Source organism: Trachemys scripta, chromosome 12 (genome assembly GCF_013100865.1).
Source record: "Trachemys scripta elegans isolate TJP31775 chromosome 12, CAS_Tse_1.0, whole genome shotgun sequence".
Lineage (NCBI taxonomy): Eukaryota > Metazoa > Chordata > Testudines > Emydidae > Trachemys > Trachemys scripta.
The window spans coordinates 31,985,586-32,011,761 of NC_048309.1; the positions used below are offsets into that span (position 1 = coordinate 31,985,586).

Below are 26,176 nucleotides of genomic sequence, written 5' to 3' on the forward strand. Positions count from 1 at the left end.
TCGGAGGACCCTCCCCCCTGTACATCAGCCTGAAATCGCAAGTTATGTGCCTCCTGCTACCGAATCCGGCTCCGGTGGTACCACCCCATGGACTCCATGCCGAGGCCTAGTAGGGAAGTAAGGAAGCAAACCCAAAAGCATGGGACTAAGTCTTCCTCAAAAGCGAAAAAAGTGAACGCTCCTTCCACGAATTTGAGCCACAGAGATGTGTGCACACAGAACCCGATCGACATGACAAGAAGCCCCACAAGCAGGGGGATCCGGCGGTTCCGAGTGCTGGTCCATTGGTATCGACAGCCCTGGTGTGCCATAAGATGCGGGATCCAAGGCACTGAGTAAAGAGAGGGTACCTCTGACACCAGGGAGATTAGGAACTGTATGATCCTCTTAACATATTTGCTTTAGCAGCACCGGGATCACCCCATTTTTTCAGACCCTTCTACCTCTAGGGAGATTATTTCTCCCCCTTGTGATGCACCTCCCACTGTGGGACCCCTCAGATGATCTACCCTCTTCCACTGGCTTCAATGGTACTTCCAATGGAACTGGATTCTGCCTTCTCATCCTCCGACAAATTGAACACCGGAGAGGGATTATTGGCATTGTACCACCCACATGTGCCATCCCTGTCTTGGCGCCCGTGAAGCCACTGGTACCCTATGCCATGGGGACCACCTCAACATCCCCCAGATCCGACCTCCGGGCCGTACTGCGGACTCTGGTCCTGATGCCCTCCCTCAGAACTAGCCTGATCCACAAGGGAATTTTCACCTTCCTCCCCATTGAGGGCCCTTTCTAGCAGGCACTCGGATCTGTTAGAGGAGGAGGTATCCCTTAGCCTAGCTCTGAGGGTGCCGCCGGAATCAGCAAGATTTCCCTCCTCTTTTCCAGATGAGGCAGTGACTACAGCATCCACTTCACCTCCAGATGACTTCAGACAGCTCAAGAGCTACTGTGCAAAGTTGCAGGGGAACTCTATATTCCCATGGCGGAAATCCAAGACACCCAGCATAAACTCCTGGATATCCTCCACTCCTCAGCACCAACTAGGGTTGCACTGCCTATTAATGACGGCATTCTTGAGCCTGCCAGAACATTATGGCACACCCCGGCTACCTGCATGCCTACCCCCAAAGGGGCAGAAAGAAGTTACTACATTCTGGGTAAGGGGTCCAAGTTTCTCTCTTTGCACCCCCTTTCTCCTCCACACACACCCTCCCCCCATGGTTGCGCAAGTAGCGACTGAACAAGCCAGCCAACAGCATCCTTGTTCTACAATATCTGACAACAAGGACAAGTGTTTGGACCTTTTCCTCATCCAGTCTTCAGTTCTGGATTTTGAACTATCAGGCTTTACTAGCCAAATACAACTTCCTGAACTACAGCAAATTTGAGGAATTTGCTGATAGTCTCCCACAGCAGGACCAGACTCGTTTTCAGGTGTTTGTTGAGGAAGGGGAGCTGGTGGCCACAACAGCACTCCAATTGAGGCTGGACACAGCTCCTCCAGGGCTATGGCTAGGGCCATAATTATGCATAGGGAGTCTTGGCTCCATTCTTCTGGTTTTCCTAGGGAGGTATAAAACACTATCAAAGACCTTCCCTTTGATGAATCCCATCTCTTTAATCAAAGGACAGACAATTCCCCACATACCCTCAAGGACTCCAGAGCCACCTGTCGCTCCCTGGGCATCTACACTCCTGCCCCAAAGCTTAAATTACACCACGACCACCTACCCAATGCTACAGGTCCCCCAATTCTGTCCTCAGAGACCTTATGAGCCACCAAGGAAGTGACAGAAAACCCAGAGATCATGCCTCCTGGGACCCCCTTTACAGGCTTCCACCTCACAGCTGCAACCTCCATCCAAGACATATTTCTGTTACCATCTAGAGAGCGGCCAACTACCTTGCCTACCACCTCGCGACGCCTACCCACTTTGGGGTCATTTAGCACTCTTTTTCCAAACTTGGAGTGCAATAACAATGGACAAATGGGTGCTGAATGTCATCCACCATGGCTATATGATCAAATTCATCACACTACCTCATCTAGCCACCCCCCACCCCCCCTTCAGGGACCACTCTCACAGCAGCATTCTCACCCAAGAGGTGCATTCCTTATTACAACAGGAAGCAGTAGAACACATCCCCCTGGAGTATCAAGGAACTGATACCCAAGAAAAAAGGCAGGTTTTGACCAATTCTTGACCTCAGTCATCTCAATCGCTTCATCCACAAACTCAAGTTTCGTATGGTCACATTGGCAGTGGTTATCCCATCCCTAGAAAAAATCATGTGGCTTACAGCTTTCTATGTGCAGGATGCATATTTTCACATGGATATCTATCCAGCCCACAGATGCTTCCTGAGATTCAAAGTCGGCACTCACCATTTCCAGGTTACTCCCCTTCAGAAGAACCACTGCTTCCAGGGTTTTCTCCATTGTAGTGGTCTATGTCAGACATTTTGGGATCTTAGTGTTTCCATATCTAGACAACTGGCTCCTACACATACAGTCCAGACACAAAGCCCAAGTTTCAGCCTCCATGTTACTCGACCTTCCTTCGTCCTGTGGAGTCAGCATCAATTTTGTGAAATTAATCCTAGACCCCATACAATCCCTGGACTTTATAGGGGCCACCATCAATTCAGTCACAGAAAAGGCCTACCTACCAAGGAACAGGTTCCAGGCAATGAGAGAAATCATAACTCACATTGTCAACAATCCTTATGTACCAGCCAGGACTTGCCTGTTCCTTCTTGGCCACATGGCTTTTTGCACATACATGACCACCTTTGCTTGACTCCACCTTCATTGCACCCAGATGTGGCTCCAAATCATTTACTCGCCAAAACGTCATGCCATGGACCTCATACTGACAGTGCCCAACTGGGTGCTCTCATCCCTTCAGTGGTGGACAGACCCATGTCATATATGCATAGGTGTTACCTTCCTCCCCAGACAAGACAGTCATCACCGACAAATCCTTCATAGGCCGGGGAGCACACATGTACAATCACAGGAGACAGAGAACGTGGTCTCTTTGAGAATCCAAGATGCATATCAATATCCTGGAACTCTGAGATGCAAGGAAAGCATGCCAATCCTTTCTCCTGTTCATCCGTTCCCGTCATGTCAGACAACACCACCACTGTTTTCTACATCAGCAGACGGGGGGACACGAGATCGACTGCTGTATGTGCAGAAGCAGTCAATCTCTGCAACTAGCGTATCACTCACCAGATCCTCTTGTCCTCAGCTTATCTTTGATCGGCACAGAATATGCTCACGAACTCGCTCAGACATTTTGCGATTGACCATGAGTGGGAACTTCATGATTAGGTAGGTCACAACAGATTCACCTGATGGGGGATTCCAACCAGAGACCTCTTTGCTTTCCATATAAACAGCAAATGCACCATGTACTGCTCCAGGGAAAATCTCAGCCATCACTCTCAGGGCAATGCTCTCCAACACCCAGTCAGACCAAATCAGCTATACCTTCCCTCCTCTACTGCTCCTATCTCAGGTACTCCACAAGATTTGATGAGACAGAGCAACAGTCATTTTGATCACCCTTTGCTGGCCCAGACAATTCTGGTTTCCCAAGCTCCTTTGCATATCAACCCGTCCACCAGTTCCTATCCCCACCTTCCCCGCTTTGCTGACCCAGTGCAACGGCGAGATCAAACATCCCAAACCATAGGCGCTCCACCTCAGAGCATGGTATTTGGATGGGCATCTGCTTTAGAATAGACCTGTTCTTCAGCTGTGCAAGACATCCTCTCCAGCAGCAGGAAGGAATCCATTAGGCACTGTTACCGAGCAAAGTGGAAATGCTTCGCCTCCTGGGTTCAACAAAAGGGCGTTTTACCAGAATCAGTGGGGATCCCTCTCCTCCTGGACTTTTTGTCTTTGAAGGCATTGGGTCTTGCCATCAACTCTCTGAAAATCCACATGGCTTCAATTAGCGCATTCCACCCTCCTGTGGAAGGTCACTCTATCTTTACACACCCACTAACTGAGGGGTTTTGAAGGGGCCTCATCAGACCCTTCCCACCCATTCAAACCCTTGCACCCCAATGGGACCTGAACCTAGTTCTATCCTTGCTAATGAAACCACCCTTTGAATCACTGGCATCGTGCTCTATGTCCCTCCTATTCATAAGTCACCTTCCTTGTTGCTATCACTTCTGTGAGAGGGCTCGGTGAACTCAGAGCTATGATGGCAGACCCACCTTTCACAATTTTCCATAGTGCTAAAGTATCCCTGCGCCTACATTCCAAATTCTTACCAAAGGTAATCTCCTAGCTTCACATCAATTAATCAGTCAATCAATCCAGTCACTTACCTGTTTTCTTCCCAAAGCCACGCAAATCTGCAGAGGAATGCCGACTTCGTTCCCTGGACGTCCAACGAGCTTTAGCCTTTGACCTGCAGACAATGAAACCCATCAGAGAGTCCCCCAGGCTGTTTGTTGCAGTAGCAGAAAGACTCAGGACAGGCCATCTCTACCCAGAGAATCTCTAAGTGGATTTCGGGTTGCATTAAACTCTGCTATCATCAGGCCTGCCTCCTCACACCAGGTTGCGGACTCACTCCACAGGAGTCCAGGCTTTGACCACAGCCTCCCTCCAGGATGTGCCACTCAGAGGACATATATAGAGTGGCCACATGGAGTTCTGTGCACACCTTTGCAACATTTGCAGGATTCGGCGGCTAACTCCTTCGGCACAGCAGTTCTCCACACAACCATTCCATCCTCAACCTTGCACCCTTGTCCGACTTAGGTACTGCTTGTTAATAGGGGCCATCATTCAAAGACGAAGATGAGGTTACTTACCTGTAACTGGAGGGTCGTCAAGATGTGTGGTTCCCATCTGTATTCTACTTCCTGTCCTCCTTCCCCTCTGCTATGGATTTGTCTGATTCACGGTAGAGAAGGAACTGATCACATCTGACGGAAGCACAAGGCGAGCCAGGTTGCATTGTGGACCAACAGACATTACTTTTCAGATTCTGTGGCTCTGGGTGCATAGCGCACATGCATAACCCTTAGTGGAGTACAGATAAGGACCACACATCTCGAAGAATCTCCAGCTACAGGTAAGTAATCTCCTCGTTTTAAGGGAAAGAAAACGTAATTTTTGGTTCATTTTTAGCTGTGATTCATTTAACTGAAAGTTTTTTTTTCAGTGCTCCTGAAGTCTAAATTTTTTACTTATGTAAATTACTTTTATTCTTATTTCTCTTCCCAACCTCTGTGCTTTCATAGATTGTTGCTTTCATAGATTCCAAGGCCAGAAGGGACCATTGTGATCATCTAGTTTGATCTGCTGTGTAACACAGGCCAGAGAACAGCCCCAAAATAATTCCTAGAGCAGAGCTTTTAGAAAACATCCCATCTTGATTGAATAATTGTCAGCGATAGATTCTCTATCAACACTGTTACCTTTATCAGCCAAAGTTGTAATCTCATTGAAAAAATAAATCATGTTAGTTTGAAAGGATGTATTTGCTGCCGAACACCCCCGCCGCGCTGCCGAACGCCGCACTGCTGAACACCCCTGCTGAGCGCCGCCAAAACCCCCGCCGAGCGCTGCGCTGCTGAACAGCCCCCGCCCCCCGTGGAGCGCTGCGCCGCCAAAACCCCCGCAGAGCACCTCGCCGCCGAACACCTCCGCTCCCCACAGAGCATTGCACTGCTGAAGCCCTCCCCCCCCCCCCCCCCATTGCACCGCTGAAGCCCCCCCCCCCCCCCCCCATGGAGCACCGCCGAACCCTTCCCCGCCATGCCGCCAAACCCTTCCCCGCCTAGCGCCGCACCACTGAACACCCTCCGCCGAGTGCTGCGCTGCCGGAACCACCCCCCCACCCCCCCCCTGCCGAGCGCCACGCCGTGCTGCCCCCCGCCACCCCAAGATTGGCCGCCCCTTACCAGGTGCCGCCCGAAGCATGTGCTTGGTTTTCTGGAGCCGGCCCTGAATACACCTAACATCTAATACACTGACTGCACCTGGAGTGTATCCAAATCATTCTCAATGGCTACTGCCAGCTCCAGGGGACCGGAAAGAAGTTGGCAGTCTTTTCTGTCCTTTAGTAGATGGCATCCTGTGGGTGAGAGTGAGTGGGTTATAAAAGGAGGTGAAGAGCTTATATGTTTCAGTGACTGTGGGGTTGGCAAAGTGAAAGTATGTGCATTAATGGAGAGTACCGGGGCATTGCCAGCAATGGGCATTGTCAGAGCTATGAGGTGCAGGAGTGGTGGGGTGCACTGGCAGAGCTCTGGGGCCTGCAGGGGGGTTGGGGTGCACTGCAGAGCTGGAGGGTGCAGTTGGGGTGATCTGACAGAGCTGTGGGGTGCAGGCAGGTTGAGATACAGGGAGGTTGGGATATGTTGGCAGAGCTGTGGAATGCATGGGGATTGCGGTGCACTAGGATTGGGACTGGGGGAATTGAGATGTGGGTGCAGTGCTGGAGGATGCGGGGCGGTTTCAGGTGCAGGATTGGGTGCACTGGCAGAGCTGTGGAGTACATGAGGTGGGGGTGTGCTGGCAGAGCTCGGGGGCCGTGCCTCCCTCATCTGAGTCCCCAACCTCTCTTGCCTCACTTATCATCCATCCTTATTTATCCCCCTCCCTCCTCACTGCAGTCCAAAATCCCTCTACCCACATTTCCCCACTCCTCTGACCCCTAATATCCCCCCAGGCATTTACACGTCTAATTCCTTCCCCCCCCAAAGACGTGGATTACATTCCCTCCAAAATACAACTCTCACATTGCAGCACCCTCCAGGCCCTCAGTGCAGAACTCCTTTTGTCATAGGGGAGGGCTGTGATAACTATTTAATGGCAGCATGAGTTCACAGCCAAGAGGGCTCTGTTTCATCTAGTCATTAGTTTCTCAGTTTAACAATACAAGGCAGCCAAAGGAAACTTGTTTTTTGGGGGCTAAAAACAACTTGTAACCTGGAAACCCCTTGATCAAGTGACCCCATATGTGTATAACTAATGCTACCCCACACTCCCATGAGGAACACCAGATTTCAACAAATCTGCCTAAGCATGTCGATTTTAAAGGACTTAGGAAGGTTGACCCTTTAAACAGCTATCACAATGCATCCATAGCTATAGTGATGTACCTGTGCCATTGGAATAAGTGCACTGCCACACAAACTTCTCCGTGCTTTCTGTCCCACTGGGGATGCCAGCCTTCCATCATTCCCGTCCCCAAACGTGACATACTCCTACCCCAAATATCCACCGCTAAGTTGTTGGTATTTATTTGGGTAAAGCATGGGGGGTTGATTACTCTTATTTTTTATTTTTACAGGATTTTTTGGGCAAATCCGATCCGTTTTTGGAATTTTACAAGCCGAGTGACAGTGGAAAATGGCAGCTGGTCTACAGATCAGAGGTAGGGTTTCCACACCGACACAAACTGTTCTGGCCTTAGGTTCTGCTACCATTGCCTGAAAAGGGAGAACAGAGTGTGCTGTGGGGAATAGGCTATAGCTGTGATTTCACAGAAACTAGTTTTAGTGTCTACTGAACTCTTGTGCCACTAATGCTAACTAGCGCTTCATTAAGTGTGTTTCATTTCAAAGGTTTCCAAAGTATTTTCCAAGCTAACTCATAAGAGTAGACAGAATGTAGTTCTCCACACTGGGATTTTGCACAACATAGTAGGGTTAGGACCTATGGCACTTTAACAAGAGTAGAGACTCCTTAATGACCATATGTTAGGACCTTTTTTAATGTTTAATCTGAAAAAAAATGCAGTGTCCCTTAATGGTGTTGGCGCATTGGTTCAGTCCTGACTTAGAGGAAAGAGTGGCACCTACTGAGCTGTGAGCTCTTGCTTTTTGCATTACCTGTTTTACAGGATTTCTCCTCCAGGGATTAATCAGGCCCAACCCTGAATATATTTAGTCTGTACTTAAATTTTAGGCCCCCCTAGCTACGTCGCTCAGGGCTGTGAAAAAAATCATGACCCGTGCAACGTAGTTAAGTTAACCTAATCCCCACTGTAGCTACTGCCTCTCAAGGGGGTAGATTTACTATAGTGATGGAAAAACCCCTTCTGTTGCTGTAGTAAGCATCTGTCTACAGCCTTGTAGCTGCAGCTGTCCCACTGTAGTGTGTTGTGTAGACATGTCCTTAGCATGCAAAATCTGAGAGGTTCGCAGCCTGAGACTTGATCTACACTTCTAATTGATATCAACATAGCTGTGTCGGTCAGGGGGTGTGAAAACCCTCCACATCTCTGACCCACATAGCTATGCTGGCAAACCCCTCAGCGTAGATGCAGCTGTGTCGACAGAACAGTGCTTCTGTCTACATAACTAATGTTGTTCAGGGAGGTGGTATTCCTATACCAGCACAAAAACTCCTTATGTTATTGTAAGCTGTGTCGACTGTATGGACAAAGCGCTGCCTGCATAGGCTCTGTAGAGTAGACGTAGTCTGAAACACCGAACCTTCAGCTCAAGAATTGCCTCCAGATCCTCAGCATGGTGCAGAACTCTTGATTTTGACAATGTTAAAGCTCTTAGAAATTTGCATGTGGGATCCCCCATGCAAGATTATTTACTGTATCTGTTATCTTGCAGGTGATTAAGAACAATTTAAATCCATGCTGGAGGAAGTTTAGTGTTCCCTTGCAAACATTCTGTGGAGGGGACTTCAATAAACCAATCAAGGTAAGGTCTTTGGAAATGCTAATGTGATTAGATTCTCTTTCTTATTCCATTTCAATTGTAAGTCACGATCTCTGGGTTGACATTAACTAACTATGTGGTTATCAGGCTGTTCAATCTTTGCTTATCTAGAAAAGTTGTTTACAAATTTAAATATTAGCAAATAAGAGATCATTTTTATTAAATGCAAAATCTATGTGAATGCAATAGCACGTGTCAAATTTAAAATAGGTCAAGAAATGCAAAAGTGAAGTTTCCCACACTCTTCCCTAACAACTGATCCATACACAATTATCAGACTTTCAGTCATTGTCTGGAATGTAGCTGAGAGGCTCATTCAATGCTGAACCAAATTGATGGTGCTGAGGAAGGCGATGGTACAATGTAAACCTCAGTGCCATCTTTGGTCACATCCATTCATATTAGCGGGGACCCTTTCCCTATTGCCAGCTTGAGCAGAGGCTTTTCCTTGAAAAGGACCTAGGTTCTAACTCTTTGAGCTCTTACATTCAATAAATGACTGTGTCTGACTCAAGGTCATGAGTAGGTTTTCAGCATAATACTCCACGTTCATAAGACAGTTTGCTGTATCTTAAAACACCCCATGTAGTTACCTAATCTTCTTAATTCACTGAAGTTTCTGATTAGAGGTGCAGTCTAAAAATATACCCTTTCCACAATAAATGAATTCAAAACCACATGCTGTTCTTCCTAAACCAGCCTTTTATCTGGTCAGTCAACCCAAAAAACGTTTCTTTCTAGGTTTTCCTGTCTCATTGTGCCTGTGAGGAAGCCTTGTGCTGGGAATCAGATCTTAAAGGTTTAGCAAAAGGCATGCATGCCAGTCAGTGTGTGTGTGTAGCATGGTAAATCCAAAGAATTACTGAGATTGTTAAATAGGAAAAAAGGTTTGAAGTATGACTTGGGGTGCTAAATATGGGGTAAAACATTTCAGTGATAAGTTAATGTACTTCATAATTGGGGGAAAACCTGACCATGACTAAAGAAGAGGAATCCTCTTGGCCCAAAGACATTTGAGAAGTGAGACACTGACTAGGCCCACGTTGGTAATGTTTGTTGTCCCTCTTTGCCAAATTGATGCTAGATTAAAATCCTCGGTACTTTGCAAGCATGGCATAGAATGGGAGCATTTCATTATGTACCGTTTTGTGTGCTAGGCTCTGAAAGCTGTGCTTTACAGTAGGAATCTGTATTCGTCACTTCAGGGCAACTGTATGCTAATAATACACTTCCACATAGTGCCTTTCAGTCAAGGACCTCAAAGCATTCACAAACATTTAAACAAACTCCACAACACGCCTGTGAAGAAGGGATGTATTATCCTCTGATTACAGGTGGAAAGGTGAGTTTGGGTTGAAGGACAACCGTGGTTTAATAGCACTGAAGAATACAATATCAAATCAGAATTTGGTGAGGCACTGGGGGGAAATGTCATAGGATCTTTAACGATCTCAAGTGGTCAAGCCCCTGATTTTAATCTAATTACATCCTGGTGAGAGTGATTGGGCAAGATGTGTGTGCCCCCTTTTTTGACTCATTGCCATCATGTCCAGCTTTTGCTTCACAGAACCCTCAGTCAGTCTACTTTGGGGGCTTCCTAAGCTTCATGTAGAAACTGCTCGTAGCCATTATTATGACTACATGCTTCATAGCAATCACTGAATCAGGTCTCCACTCTGCGCTCCTGATACACTAGTATAACTGTTCAAATGATTTAACATGGACACCAAAGTCTCATTTGTTTGATTTGGCTTCTGGACATCAGCTTTGCAGGTCTTTTGTGCAAGGATATTTTGGGTCAAGAGTATTTAACCAAAGTTCAAGATAAACAGGTGTGGTTTGATTTCCTCAAATTAGTGCTGACACCAGTATTTCAGTAATTCTTTTGCACACTGCACCACTCCCCTGCTGCATTGTGATGCAGTGAGTGACCTTGACAGGGTTTTCTTGCTTTTTTGTTTTTTAAAATAAGTAACTCGTTCAACTTGTGACAAAAATTGATGTCCTTGAGGGTCTTTTTTGATTTTTAAACTGATGCAATTCCTTTCCACCAAAGTAATCTTTCATTGGAATTAGTTCTTCATGTAAACGTAAAACGAGATTTTAAAGAAGAAAATAGCTACCCATCAATCTGATGACATAAGGGTTAGAGCAGAAGCCACTGCCTTCTGTGAATTTTGGTAGTTTCATTTTTAGGAGGCCGAGCGTCCTTTATTCACTTTGAGGACTTCTTGGGCCCCACAAAATATTGGACAAAATGCAGGGATAAATATTTGCTGACATTTGGGTTATGACCTGTTCCCTACAATATTGCTAGCTGGCCACTGATGCAGTCACTGCTGACAGCCTGTGACTGCCCATTATAGCTCAAAAGAGCGTGTTTCAGAGTCGTTTGTTTCCTTCCGAGCATCTTAACAGTCTAGCAATGGTAGCCCATGTCTATACGTACAGTGCTGCAGTGACTCAGCTGTACCGGTACACAAGGCGCTCTGTGCCGATGGGAGAGAGCTCAGATACCCCATCCTGTGAGCAGGTGTGAGTTTACTGGGAAACGAGTAAGTGGATTCTGAGGACTCACTGGGCTCATTTCCCCACCCAGATCTAAGGGAGAATGGAGTAGCTCTTTAGGTGGAGAGGATGTAAGGTTGTGAGGGGAGAACTCCCTGTCCTGTTAGCTGATCAGGTTGGTATTTCTGCAGCCTCAATGCTTTAAATGTGAGCATTATCTGTTTACTTGCAAATGGTTTTAGCAGATGGGGTGATGAAAGGGATGGTAGAGAAGCTCATGGTGGAAACTGAAAGTGGCTGCAGAGTGGGGAATGCAGAGGAAACAGAAGAAGGATGGAGGAAGGAAGAGAAGTAAAGGGAAGAAATAACAGTGGTCTTAAAAGTGAGCATGCTTTTCCACTGAGTGAGGTTGAATGTGACAATAAGATACTTGATTGAACTTTTAGTTATTATTTATTATGTAAAGGCACATTTCACCCTTGGTTTTTGTGCAGATTTCCCAATGACCAGTGGGAAAAGCTGCAGTGGATCAAGGGGAGTTTGTGAGATCTGAATTTAACCCTGTAGGCTATAATTACACATGTAATTTGGGCCTCTCCAAAGGATGAGTTTGACACCCTTATATAGAGTGTTCACTGAGCAGTCCTGAGAGCAGAACACTGGGAGAAGCTGATTGTGAAGAGATGGCTTGTGCTGAGCTGTCTTGTGATGGTGGTAATTTTTTCTTTATAAAGCCAGACCCCCAAAAGTCAGTAAGTTTTGAAGTCTGTGGAGCATATGGAGTTTGTTTTTGAACAGGTGGGGAAAGGCACCAGTTCATAAGCATTGGTTCTCGATTGATCCACTGGAGTACTTGCATTCTGCAATTTGTAATATGCGTTGTGTGTTTTGTGCATATTAAAACCTCATACATACTGCTTTCTAGTGGCTAATGTCATGTGGTGCTATAACTGATTTAGGTCTTAGCATGTTCTAAATGCCATGATCTCTTGCATTGGCTTTAGCATTGGGGAATCAGGTCTCCAGGCTGATCTAAACGTGATTAATAATTCAAATATAGATAGTCTGCTTGATACTGTGCAAAATACACAAGAAGATTGGCAGTTCCACAGAGCAGAAACCTAGCCTATCTCCAATACAGTCCATATTACTATTTTTATGTAAGCAAATCTGAAAGACTTTGGAAGATGTTGGGTACAGCATTCTTACTGCTTCTTTCCCCATATTCCAATTGAGAACCTTCTGCAGAATAAAATCATGTTTATACTTCTGAACCTACATAGAAGTAAACAATATTCAGTAGCAAAGCAGATCAATTTAGTTGGGGAGAGATCCTGATTGAAGCAAAACTTCTGCTGTGCATGTGAGTTGCATTTAATTGCCGGTTAGCTAAACGGATGAGTAGCGGTATTTCTCTGTCTCTAACCAGGATTCACTTTGAGTGTCTCTTTTACTGTCAGGTTTCAGTTAGTGATATGGATGACAGCACCAGTTCTGATTTAATAGGGGAGTTCACTTGCATCACTGCAAAGCTGCTGGAAGCGAGAGATCATGTGGTGAGCAGTGTAATTCTCCCTGATACAATACCCTTGTCCATTGTCTGCTGTTTCTTTCCTTTCAGGTACATTGTTCAGATTATGATAGTGATGGGTCACATGACTTGATAGGCAGTTTTGAAACTAACCTGTCTCAGCTGCAGAAAGCAGGTGGCAGCTCTCCGGTGAGCTTTTTCTTTTTCTTCCCCATTTTTTCAGCTGAGGGGGCCATAACTCACTGCAAAGGATTTGCAAGGGATTGTTGGATAGTCCTAGTGTAGAGCTCTGCTCCACATTCAAAAGTAATTTTATTGGTGCTATAATGTCATAAACATACATCCCAGAAAAGTAAATACATTTTGCAGCCCAAGCACCCCAATCTGTAACTCATGGGTGCTATTGCATCTCCTCCTCCTGAAGATATTTTGGTGTCCTTTGTCTAGTTCCTGTGCCATGCTTTCATCATCTCCATTTTCCTTTGTCTCTGGAGAATCAGGCAAAAGCAGAGTAGCTTCCCCCCCTTGTTCACTCCAGCATAGCAGGAGACATACCAGGAGTGTTCTTGCTGCATAGCTGACTTATCCCTACCATCAGGAGGCCAGTTTTCTAGAGCAATAGACTTTTCTTGAAAGTCTGACTATTTTTAAAATATGGTTGTTGAAACAGAGAATGTGGCAGAGTGATTAAAATCTGTTTACTGTATGTGTGTTTAAAAATCCCATTACTTTCACTATTTTTGGAGGGGAGGGCTGGATTGAATCACATCCTTTGCACTGCTCTGGTTTAAACTCCTGAAACTCTGCTTTCTTCAGGTGAATATGTCAGTAATCGGGCTCTTATGTGCATTGCATCCTGTAGGTGGAGTTTGAATGCATTCACCCTGGGAAGAAACAAAAGAAAAAGAGCTACAAAAACTCTGGAATTGTTAGGATAAAATCCTGCAAGGTAAGCTTATGTTCCAAACTGCCAGCTTTTCTGTCCCTGCGGGAGAGGAGGTGTAACCCTGAGTATTTGTTCCTTTAGATTGAAACTGAATATTCTTTTCTGGATTACGTCATGGGAGGCTGCCAGATTAACTTCACAGTGAGTTGCTCACCTGCTTTATGTCTTTGTGACTGACAACATAATAATTCAGAGGTTTTATATAATAGACATTTTCCTCTCTAATATCTCTCAAAGCAATTTCTTTGGTTGATTGTCATTAGCATTGCTTTGCATCTCACAGTAACTTTAATAGGCAGGGAGCTTCTTAAACTCCTCTCAGGTAATTTATTTTTAGACTAGCAGTAAACAAGCTGGTGTCTGTCCATTCCCTAGGAATAGGGTGCCAATACCTACTTGTGCCCTGTCACAGGTGCCAGTGCCTGCCTACGACTTCCAGGGAGTGGAGGGGTCCAAGAGCAGTACTGTTCATTGGTGCTGGGGAGATTTGGTGCCAGTCTGCATGTGCACAAGTGTTGGGCTAGGGGTGAGCTTCAGTTTCTGGATATAAGTGTTTTCTTTGTCTTGCTTACCTGGTGACGCTTCAGTGGCCTGCTGTTCTTATCTTCTTAATCAGGTGGGTATAGACTTCACTGGCTCCAATGGAGATCCAAAGTCACCAGATTCTCTTCACTACATCAGTCCAAATGGGATAAATGAATACCTGACTGCCATCTGGAGTGTGGGGAATGTGGTCCAGGATTATGACACGTATGTAAGAGGTTCTTTAACTCAGGGGTTCTCAAATTTTTGTACTGGTAACCCCTGTCACATAGCAAGCCTCTGAGTGTGACCCCCCCCCCCTTTATCAATTAAAAACACTTTTTAATGTATTTAAAACCATTATAAATGCTGGAGGCAAAGCGGGGTTTAGAGTGAAGGCTGACAGCTCGCGACCTCCCCATGTAATAGCCTCACGACCCCCTGAGGGGTCCCGACCCCCAGTTTGAGAACCCCGGCTTTAACTCATTCATCCACAGGCTTCTGAAAAATGTGCATTTCTAAGTGTTGGCAGTCAAGGGCTATAGGTTAATGTATAATGCTGCTGTCAAGTGTTAATCTTTTGTTGCCGGTGACACATTTCATGCCTGAATGCCGTGCTTGTTCAAGTCTTAATTCAGTGGGAAACGTGTGCTAGCCAGCTCTCTAGTTTTGATGAGCTCTGTCTGGCTTTAGTCCTCTCTTAACCTGAAATATAATTTTTTTTTTCAGTGGGACAGTATGTGTCCTGAGAGAGATACTGGAATTCTCAACCATCTTTCTGCAGTCCCTGTAGCCCCTTCCTTGTTGTGACCATCCCTCTGGTTAAATAGGGTTAGACAGAGGCCATTCTCTGACCAGGATTGAGTTTGCTCTCAAATGATCTCTTCCACAGTTCTGGAGTAGATGAGATCACTGGGTTACTAGATCATCTAATTGTGTGCCACAATTCTGCACCACAGCATGGGCCAGGAAATGCACTCCTTGCCACAGAAGTGTGACCTTTCATCACTGAATTAGAGATGGTAGGTAGGGTGGGGATAGGCTGTGTAAGGTATTGAAAGTGCAGACAGCTAGCTTGTGTTTGATACAGTAGAAAAGAGGGAAGCAGTGGAAGGATGCAAACAGAGGTTACATAGTCAGAGCAACGGGCTAGGACAATGGTCTTTGCAGCATCATTCTGAATGGATATCAGTGGGACAAGACTGCATTTGTCCAGGCCAGAGAGAAGGATGTGGCATTAATTGAGCTGTGGAGAGCCTGGAAAAGAGTTTTAGCTGCACGGATGGGTAGGAGAGGCTGTATCTTAGTGATATTATGCAGAAGAAATTAGCAGGATGTAGACAGCCAGGATGTGAGGACCTAGAGAGAGGTTTGAGTTGAAGATGGCATCCCAGTTATGGGCCTGAGCGACAAGAAAGATGACAGTGGTATCCACAGTTATTGAGAAAGGAGGTAGCAGGGAGGGCTTGGGGGGGGAGATCAAGAGCTCTATTTTAGCCATGTTGAGCTTGAGCTGATGGCTAGATATCCATGGATATTTGTCCAGTTCTGTTGTCCACCCTTCAAAAGGGAGGTTGGAAAATTAGGGTGGGTTCAGAGAAGAGGCACAAGAATCAGGGCCGGCTCCAGGGTTTTGGCCGCCCCAAGCAGCCAAAAAAAAAAAAAAAAAAAGTCGTGATCACGATCTGCAGCGGCAATTCGGCGGAAGGTCCTTCGCTCCGAGCAGGAGTGAGGGACCATTCGCCGAATTGACGCCGAATAGCTGGACCTGCCGCCCCTCTCCGGAGTGCCCACCCCAAGCACCTGCTTGCCAAGCTGGTGCCTGGAGCCGGCCCTGACAAGAATGATGTAAGGACTGAAAAACCCACCTTACAGTGAGAGACTAAAGGAGGCCAATTTATCAGGGAGAAGCTTAAGAGATGACCTGATCAATCTAAGTACCTACATGTGGAGAACTTTAATTTCTGCCAAATTAAAGCTAGACAAATTGAAACTAGAGATAAGGTGCAAATGTTTAGCAGTGAGGGTAATTAATCATTACCAAGGAATGTGATGGATTCTCCATCTCTTGAAGTCTGTAAACCAAAGCTGGGATGTCTTCATGAAAGAGGTGCTTTGCTCCAGTTCAACCAGAAGTGGTTGGGCTTGATGCAGGAACAGCTGAGTGATATTTTCTGGCTTGTGTTATGCGGACATCAGACTAGATGATCCCATGCGCCTGTGCTTATCTGCCTGTACTGGCTGGTTTTGCTGCATACTTGTATTCCTTTATACTGTGCAACTCAACTGCACTTTGGAAATGACATGCGGCTGCAGCTCTCTCTCTGTCGTTCAAAACTGGGAGTCGTTTTGGGGCTCATGAAGATGAGGAACGAATATCTCTGGATAAGTGTCCGCACTTAGCTCTGTCCCTGAATGCCAGTCCTGTCCTGCAGCATCCTTGCTGTTAAGTTGTAGGCAGGCCTTATGTGAGCAGAAACTGCTGATGAGGGGTTTGGTGTTCTCCTGAATGGGGATTTGAGCTCCTCTTTTCAGTGACCCAAAGCAAGCTTTGCAGCACTGAACCCCAGCAGCATGCTTTCACAGGACCTGCACCACCTCCTGCTGATTTCACTGGGAACAGGATTGGGTCCTATGCAGCATTCACCTTCCATCAATTGAAGCAGCGATAAGGGGAGGCAGTGGGGGGTGGATATCCCAATTTTTCAGGCTTCTTATTGTTTCCCTTTCTCCTGCAGAGATAAGCTGTTCCCTGCGTTTGGGTTTGGAGCTCAGGTTCCTCCAAACTGGCAGGTAGGTTTCTCAGAATTCTGCCAGCACTTCTTGTGTGCGTGTCAGTGTTTCACTAAATGGATGTAAATGTTCTCTCTTCCAGGTGTCTCATGAGTTTGCCTTGAACTTTAACCCCAACAACCCCTATTGTCAGGGTAAGCACACATTTGTCTTTGTTAATGTTTCTTGAATAGGAGAATTGCTGGTTTAAATTGTTCAGTTTTTTATCCCCACAGAAATTGGAAATGGAACAATCGTTCGCTCTTTTTGGCAGCAGAGGTCTTAGTTTGTGGATGATTCATTCCAAATACTCTGGATTCATATGTATCATTTCTTCATCCAAGTGTTCACTAAATATTCATCCTTTTGCAAATGTGGCTTTTAAAAGTATTGAAGTTTATTTCTTTTGTTCTCAAAAGCTGTGTTGTTAAACAGAGCTTGTCTACGATCCTCTTTTTAATTGTTGTTCTTTCATTTGAGTTGGTTTATAAAGGCCTTGGAGTTAGGACTGTCTCATTCCCTCTTTATTCAGTACCTAGCACATGCTCATTAAGTTTAAGAAACTTTAGTTTTTCTATCTTGTCTGGGGCCAGCAGAAAATTGCAAATCTGCGAGTTTCCCTGTGCGAATCCAAGTATTCGTTCCCAGAGTGAATATGGTTGCCCACTGCATGACTAGGATTTCTTTCCTTGCTACCTCAAGGTTGTCCCTTTAAGCCAGCCTTGTAGAAAGCCTTGGTCCTGCAGTTATGCAATTAAAACCAGTGTGACAGGCAGTGTGAGTGTAGCATAAATTGCAAAATGAAGCGAAATCAATAAACCAGCTTAAGTGTCCACACAAAAGTTTGTAACAGTTTCACTAAATCAATTTTTACAACTTGGTTTTAGTTAAACCAGTGCAAGTGTCATGCATAGACAAGGTCTTCAATAGTATTTCTAGCCTAGTAATGCCTAAGGACCCTAAATGGGGGACATGGTTCCACTGAACTAGGCACTATACAAGCAAAGAACGCACAGTCTTTGCCCCAGAGACTTCACAGTTTAGGATTTAGACAATATGCAGTAGATTCGTAAGCAGGAAAATGCAGGAGGGAGATAACAGAAATAAATGTTTGCACAAATTGGTAGTCACAGCTGGTCACCAGCCTAAGCACACACCAGCCCATCAGCCGCAAACCCTCCTTTTGTAGAGGAAACTCTCACATCAGCTGCATTATGTTAGTAGCACTAACCAGTGTCATTTCTTGGAAAATCATTTGGCAAGTACAAGATGGGAGGAGTCTGCATATACCCCGCCACTTCTCTGCAGGTTCCCACTGGCCATGCTGACTACCACTTTGGGCATGCACTGCCGCCTTGCTGCTGCTGTGTAATCAGTCCAATATAATTTTCTGTATGCACCTTAAATGTAACTGGTTATTGTAACATGCCAGAAGGATAATGCTCATAAAACAATTAGCAAGATAGGTAAAATGTTAAGGCTTTTCTGGTAATTCAGACCTTTTTGTTGCATAGGAATCCAAGGAATTGTGGATGCTTATCGCCAGGCACTGCCTCAGGTCCGACTCTATGGGCCAACAAATTTCTCTCCTATTATAAACCATGTGGCAAGGTTTGCGTCTCAGTCAGCACAGCAAGGAACGGCTGCTGTAAGTCCATATTTATCGGTACAGACCTGCATTCTCGATCTTTCCACTTTCCCTGGATGTGATCGAATGGAATCGCAAAGAGATTTCTCCTTCCCTGCTTGGACTCCTCTAATCTGGTTCCCCCAACTTGCTCAGATCTCTGGTATTTCACTCAGCCTGTGGTGGCCAGGTGACCTTTACTCCACCTTGTAATGTCTTGGTGAAACACTGGCTCTGTGCTTACTGCTGAATAGGGTGGGGTGCAATGGTTGGCGCTTGATGGAGGTGACATCTAGTTGTTAGAGGGCGGTAGGGGAGCCCAGGCCCTCCCGCTCTACTGGGCTCTGGCCCAGGCCTTGTGAGGGTAGCCAAGGTCAGGTACCCAGGAGCACCTTAACACAGTCCTACCTGGGCCACTTCCTACCCCTTCACGCTATAGTTCAAGCTTTTTCAGTCTGTAACCAAGGTAAGGTAGAACAAACAGTGCGTTTAGTCAGTCTGGGGTCTAGTGGATCGGTTCCTCTCTTTGCAGAGGAGCAACTTCCATGTTCTTCCTCAGTAGCTCCAGGAGCAGGTTCTTCTCCCTGCTCCCTTCTGAGCTATCTGGGTGTCTTTTAGGCCCCACTTCCACCTGTTGCATGCTCTGTAGGTGAGGCTGGATGGGGTGTCTGGGTCCAGAGTTGTTCCTTAACCCTACTCCTACTACTGGGTTTATACACTCTGTCACAAGGGGTCAGTGTGAACTACCTCCCTTCTTGGTGCAGTTCCAATGAATTGAAGTAATTGAGTAACCTTCCCTGGAGGGGATGCAGGTTGGCATGGGATGCACAAAATGAGACAAGTATCAGAGGGGTAGCCGTGTTAGTCTGAATCTGTAAAAAGCAACAGAGGGTCCTGTGGCACCTTTGAGACTAACAGAAGTATTGGGAGCATAAGCTTTTGTGGGTAAGAACCTCACTTCTTCAGTTGCAAAATGAGACAGTAAGGAGTCCTTTAAAAGTTTTCAACCCCTTCTAGTGCACCGGAAGATTAGGGTTGGAAGAGACCTCAGGAGGTCATCTAGTGCAACCCCCTGCTCAAAGCAGGACCAACCCCAGTTAAATCATCCCAGCCAGGGCTTTGTCAGGCCGGGCCTTAAAAACCTCTAAGGATGGAGATTCCACCACCTCCCTAGGTAATCCATTCCAGTGCTTCACCACCCTCCTAGTGAAATAGTTTTTTCTAATATCCAACCTAGACCTCCCCCACTGCAACTTGAGACCATTGTTCCTATACTTTCCCAAACAGAGAAGAGACTGGTGTAACCACCAAGGGCATGTCCAGGTCCTTCCATGATGATGAGCAGAGTTGCTCGATTAGCATGATTGTGTGTACCAATTTGTAATTGTGCATGTCAGTGGCTAATTACATCACTGCATATGTGAATCCGGCTCACAGTTGCACACACGCTGCATTTGTATGCCTAGCTTGTTTAAAAATCAGACCATTAACTTGTACATTTTCATTTATTCAATTTGAAAACTAAGTCTCACCAACACAAAAGCCTTTTGTTGCCTGATAAAATTACTTGCTCTTCTTAGAGTGTTTGCTCATGTCCATTATTCCATTGTAGGTGTGTGTGCTTGCACCAGGGCCGGAAGTTTTTCCCTCAGTGGTATCCATAGGGGACCGGCTCTGGCACCCTCTGGTGTCCTCTTGGGTTAAAGTCACTTTCAAGTTAATTTCTTTATCCTTTGTAACAATACCACCAGCAAGGAAAACAGCATCAAATAGCAGGTTCTGCAGCCAATGTGCTTGCTTCAATGGTACTTTGTTGTTCCCTAGTACTTACTGTCCAAAGATCTTAACATTTTTTATAAACTTAATTAAACTAAGCCTCTCAATCTCCCCTTCCCCTTTAAAACTAGGTCCAGATGATGAAAATCTGAGTTGCAGAGGGAGAAGTGACTAGCCCAGGGTCACACATATATATTGTGTGACAAAACTGGGAATAGAATTTCATTCAATCCTGTGCCTTATCCACAACACCAGCTGCTTTCACTGCCTCGAAGATGCGATAGCTAAGGCAGGCTTCTTTTGCATGCGGTTTGACGTTAAACTCGCTGATTGCCTGATTTAATGTTTTGCAGCAATACTACGTACTACTGATCATCACAGATGGTGAGATCACTGATCTGGATCAAACCAGGCAAGCTATTGTTAATGCCTCCAAACTGCCTATGTCTGTTATTATCGTTGGAGTTGGCGATGCTGATTTCAAAGCCATGGAATTCCTGGATGGGGATGATGGCGTATTAAAGTCCTTGACAGGGGAGCCAGCTGCACGAGACATTGTACAGTTTGTGCCTTTCAGACAGTTCCTCAATGTAAGTTATCTTTTATTTGACACAATTGTCACAGGTTTGATCTGAGAGAAGAGTGTTTCTGTAGAGAATCTGTTAACTATTTAATTAGTGTATGAAGCCAGTGAGCTGTCTGCGAGGAAGTGTCGCCCAAAATTGCTCTGGAGACTGTTCCTTAGAGAACTGAGAGATGTTTCCTGCCCATCAGAAGCTGAGCACTCCCAGCTTGTTGGGTTGAGGAGCAAGAGACTAAGTGGAGGTACTTCCATTCAACCAGGGACGTAGCATGTTGCCTCTATGTTCTCAGCCTCCAGGAGATCAGAAGACTGAGCGCAGTATCTCCCCTGGAATGTGAGTTAAGTTGCTGTCACCTCACTAGGTCTGTCCTCTTTGCCTCCATAATCTCGGTGGCACAGGAATGAGGCATCCAGCAGGGCGGAGCATGTTACCACCTCAGCCCTGCCTGCCTGGCACCCTTCACCTCTGAATTAGCCCGTCAGTTACTGGGAAGGCTGGCTCCTCTTGGGCCATGCCCCCGCAGGGATTTTTACCAGTTGTACCCATGTAGTTCTATTGGTAGGACACCCCCTTTGGACTCTCCTGTTGTGGTGTAAGAGTGGCTGCTGCTTTTTGTGACTGATTTCTTACTGATTTTCAAAAAGACGCAATTAAAAGTACAAAAAGGTAAACAACTTATAGCTTGGGTGGGTCCAAATACCTCCTGTTTTATAGGGTCTGCAATAGAATTTTGTAGTTTTACAACTTGTCAAAGGTGCAAAACCAGACAATTCCACATAGGTATAACATGTTAGGGTGAGGGATAAAATAAACATACATGACTATTGCAAAGGAGGGAAGGAGGCACTAGGGGGAGGAAGTGGAGGGGTTAGGTGGAATGGAGGGAGGTCTGCTATTCTTACAGCATCTCAATATTTTTTATCTAAATGTATCTAGAAACGAGGTCCAAATTTCTTCAGATTCATAGAATTGCTGTCATCTGCAATAAACTATTCTTTCTTTGGCTGCACAGTAGGGAATATGAGGTTCTCCATATAATTTAGTTTAAAAATTTAGATTGGCTCTTTTCAGGTTAGCTTCTGTTGCCTGGGAAAAGGTTTATGCTAAACTGAAAAGGGCCCTCTTCTACTGAATAAGAGTGGCCACATTTGGGGGGAAGTGGGGACTGGTACAGTGGCATTCAGTTAATTCACAACTTAGGTTATACTGAAAAACTTTCTTGTATAGAAGAGGCCTTAATGTCAGGGCTGGGATGTAGGAGGCTGGGTCTAGTGGTTGGAGCAGGAGTTGGAGTTGGGAGTCAAGCCAAGGGTCAGAGCCAGAGGCAGAATCAGGAGTCAAGCCAAGGGTTGGACTGTAGTTGGAGACCAGGGGGCAAGGATCAGGAACAAGGCAAGGAAGCAGGGGTCAGGAATCAGATAAGTCTGCAGGGGTCAGTGTAGTAGCCAGGTAAAGCCCAGTTGTGTGGACAACTTCCTGTGCCTCTCTTTAGATTTAAGTAGGATGCCCTGCCCTGATCAATTAGAATTCCTGGTGGTCTTCCAGTCAGAGCCCAGGGAAGCCCTTCCTGATGTTGCTTCAGGTTTCATGGTTTCTATTTTCTGTTGATTAGTAGCAAGCTGCAGAGTAGGAACAGGGAGATGACAGTCAATAGGAATTAGGGGTGGCAGGTATCGATTCCTGATTGTGATTTGATTCAAGGCTTGGTAATCTACACAGAACCGGAGGCTGCCATCTTTCTTCTTAATTAAGAGAACTGGTACTCCAGCTGGTGTTGGTGATTTATGAATGAACCCGTTAGATTTTGTTGGAGATAATCTCATAAAACTGCGAGTTTGGGCTCCAACCTAGTGTAGATTCGCCGAAATGGAAACTGCACTTCTGGTTGCAGATCTGTTGGGCAGTCTCAGGGTTCGGGCAGGGGAGGATATTCGTGTTTTTCTTTTCAAACACATCAGCAAACTCTCAGTATTTACAGGGAAGTTCTGCCATGGGTTCTGAGAGCATACCCCCCTGTGCAGTCACTCTTACCTGAGGTTTAGTGGGTCGGAGCTTGGATCAATGTCGATTTCAAGGGCCACTTCACCTTGAAATATGCATTAACTACTTGTGCTAAACAATCTGTTCCACCTTGTATTTAGCTGTGGCTCTCTGAGCACATTTCCCAGACCTGAGGAAGAGCTCCATGTAAGCTCAAAGCTTCTCTCTCACCAACAGAAGTTGGTCCAATAAAAGATATTACCTCACCCACCTGGTCTCTCTACTATGTTCTAATGTGTTTCAATGAGAGTGCTGTACTAATTGCCCAGAATTCCCTATAATCCCTATTGCATGAGAGCTGAAGCTGTAGAGACATCGTTTTGGGTCTTTCCTTGTTTGAGGGGAATTGATGGATAACGTGGCCCTTTATTGTGTGCTGTCGCGTTAGTTTGCTCACACTGGTGTCTCCTGCAGGCTCCTCGGGAGGCTCTTTCCCAGACAGTCCTGGCTGAAGTTCCTAAGCAGCTGGTGTCCTATTACAAGATGCAGGGCTGGGCTCCTGTGAAGCTACCTGGAGCAAAGCAAGAGTAGAGGAGAGGGTACCTGCCGTGCACATCTCCAAAGAAACAGGAAGAGCATCTCTGCTTATGTATCAATCGTATTCAAATTCTGTCGCACGCCATTTATTGCTCAGCACCTCTGAAATGGATCACTCTCGGTTCCCTGATTTACACACCATGTATCTTTAGTTTCTGCTGAATGGTAGAAATGAAACATTCTTTACAGAGATGCTACACAGAAAAAATGTAGCTACTGGCCGTTCTTATGTGGAAGAATTGGAGTTAATGATGTAATTATAAGTAGAGGCAAAAAAAACAGCAAACCTGGCCTCCCAAATTCTAAGAATTTATACGTATGAATCAGTTACTTCAGTACTTACTACAATCCTGACTTATGACTAGATTTCAAAGCCCACATGGTGCATGGAACTGCAGAAAACTGACAACCAAGTAACATTTTTTCCATGCTGAGTTTATTGGAATATGAGTTAATTGCTATCATGTTTGCCAATGTATGTCTTTGATCACGCATTGCTAGACAGAGGGTTTCTATTCTCTTCCCAAGTCAGCTTGATAGAAACCCTCGTATATTGATTTGCATCAAAGTCCCCCTGTTGCCTAAATGGCTCAGGTAATTTTTGTTGTGCCTTTGTAGAGTGCCATGTGATTTTTCTGTTACATTTTCTTCATAAAGCAAATATATTTTTTAAACTTCAGTGACCAGATTTTGCTAAAGTAATTTTATAAGCTTACCTATTTACAACAATTGCTTCTATGGTGCCTTCACTCAAAGCTTGTGTTGCGGGGACTGGACTAGATGACCTCTCGAGGTCCCTTCCAGTTCTATGATTCTATATATAGGGCTCAGTCAGTCCCTCTTTCCCTCCAGTGAGAGCTTCCACAACTACCAGCAGAGAAAGCGGGTGAGTGTAGAGAACAGATGTGCCCAGGAGGGTGGGATTTCCCAGGTCACTTGTCTCTTAGAGGATGGCACTGTAATTCTGATAGTCTGGTGTGCCTGTCACAGAAGAGAAAGAGGCTGAATTTCCAGGGGGTAATGTTCCTGCTTTCTCTGCTGTTACAAGATGGGGATAATCCCATGGGTAATGTTTGGAGATAACAGAGTTGAGAGTTTATTTCAAAAGGGCAATAAAATAACTTTGCCTTGTTGGTGCTCAGCAAACGTTCACCACTTTGTTTTCCAAATAAAGAATCTGCTTTTATTTATAACTGTGTGGTGGCTCTTATTTCCTGTTCCTTTCTGTGCTGCTTCTCCTTCTGCCGGTGCCTTTTCAGTTACCTTTAGTGGGAAAGTGTTACATCTCCACTTCAGAGTTAGCCCATGTGATCTACAGCCAAGTAAGCCTACGTGGGCATGAGCAGCCACATGACAGAACTCAGAGGTACTGTGTCTTCACTAGTGCTTTGCGTGACGAGAACTTCAGGGGGCATATCCCATGGTTCTTTGCGCTGTAGTAGGATGAGCTGCTCTGATTCCTCCCCAGCAAACTGTGGGAGAACTCGTCTGTCCTCTGCGCACAAGGGGAATTGTGTGTAGGCATTGGAGGACTACAGCTCTGGAGTGAGTTAGTTTGTGTCGTCACTGCAAAAGCGGGTGGGTTACCAGCCCAAGTGGAAGTGGCACCCATACCACCAGCTAGCCCAGGTTGAAAGCACCACCAAACTTGCGTGTGAGGGTTTTGTGTGTGAATGGAGGTGGGGTAGGAGCAACAGCTGGTTATGAAACCAATTTTAACGCTTTTCAGTGAAGACAAACCCTTAGTTAATCCTTCGCCCATTCAGGCAAAGCATTAGTCATGACTGGAAAGTCTGTCAGCCTCTGCTCTAAAGGGCCTGTTAATCTGCTCAAGTTTCACGAGCGGAGGGACGAGCTTTTTGGAATGTTTTTGTTCCACCAGCTGATCTATACCGCCCAACTTTCCTGCACTGTAGGAGTTTGTGGAAGGAAACTGGCAAGCCCTGCTCAATAATCAATTGGTTGATCACACTGGAAGTTGATAACCTCAATTTGCTCAAAGTAACTTCCATACACTTATCTCAGCAACAGTAGTTAGAATTTTCTGGTTCGTGGTACTTAAGGCAAATACCAAGAATCTCACACAGCCAAAAGGATTTTACAGTTTAAAAAGTGGTGTGTTCCCAGAGGGCTTTACACAGCCAGCTGGGATTTAAATGAACAAAATCATTCAAATTGCCTAGTGCCTTCACTCTGCCGAATGTGCTGGCCAATCTTCTCCTTAGTACACAAATATCATGAGGGCTCCATGAATGCTGCTATTGACTTTAACAGCAACTGACAGCCAGAAAACTTCAGCACACCTTGCCCACCCCAAACGAAAGGGCTAGGAAAAGCATTGGTTGGAACACAGTTACATGGAATTTATACCAAACTTCAGCTCATGCTTCTACCTGCAGTCTGAAGAACAAGTGAGATGAGCTAATACTTACAAGCCAGGGATGGACAGTGGTGCCCCAAAATTAGGAAGTCCAGACAGCTTACAGAATTCAGTCATGCCAAGAGTCAACATAATGTTTGCTTGAGCTGAGAACTTCAGGACTGTGGGGAAGCATGTTTGACTCCAGAGAAACTCTACTGAATGAACTCTCCAAGAGTTGTGTGTAAAC

At 45.6% G+C, this 26,176-nt stretch overlaps 1 protein-coding gene across 6 annotated transcripts in view; it reads left to right on the forward strand.

Moving 5' to 3' along the window:
- CPNE1 (copine 1) overlaps positions 1-24,757 on the forward strand; it is an 89,327-nt gene extending 64,570 nt beyond the window's left edge. For 5 of the 6 annotated variants that reach the window (XM_034786953.1, XM_034786957.1, XM_034786954.1 and 2 more), the window contains 11 exons: positions 7,338-7,421; positions 8,617-8,706; positions 12,854-12,952; positions 13,626-13,712; positions 13,791-13,850; positions 14,326-14,459; positions 16,970-17,024; positions 17,107-17,158; positions 18,518-18,651; positions 20,760-20,996; positions 23,445-24,757. In XM_034786953.1, coding sequence (XP_034642844.1) covers positions 7,338-7,421; positions 8,617-8,706; positions 12,854-12,952; positions 13,626-13,712; positions 13,791-13,850; positions 14,326-14,459; positions 16,970-17,024; positions 17,107-17,158; positions 18,518-18,651; positions 20,760-20,996; positions 23,445-23,561 — 1,149 coding nt within the window. In that variant the 3' untranslated portion in view covers positions 23,562-24,757. Of the gene's footprint in view, positions 1-7,337; positions 7,422-8,616; positions 8,707-12,692; positions 12,789-12,853; positions 12,953-13,625; positions 13,713-13,790; positions 13,851-14,325; positions 14,460-16,969; positions 17,025-17,106; positions 17,159-18,517; positions 18,652-20,759; positions 20,997-23,444 lie in introns of all 6 variants that reach the window. The other variant, XM_034786958.1, reaches the window with a different exon arrangement.
- Positions 24,758-26,176: the final 1,419 nt, after the last annotated feature.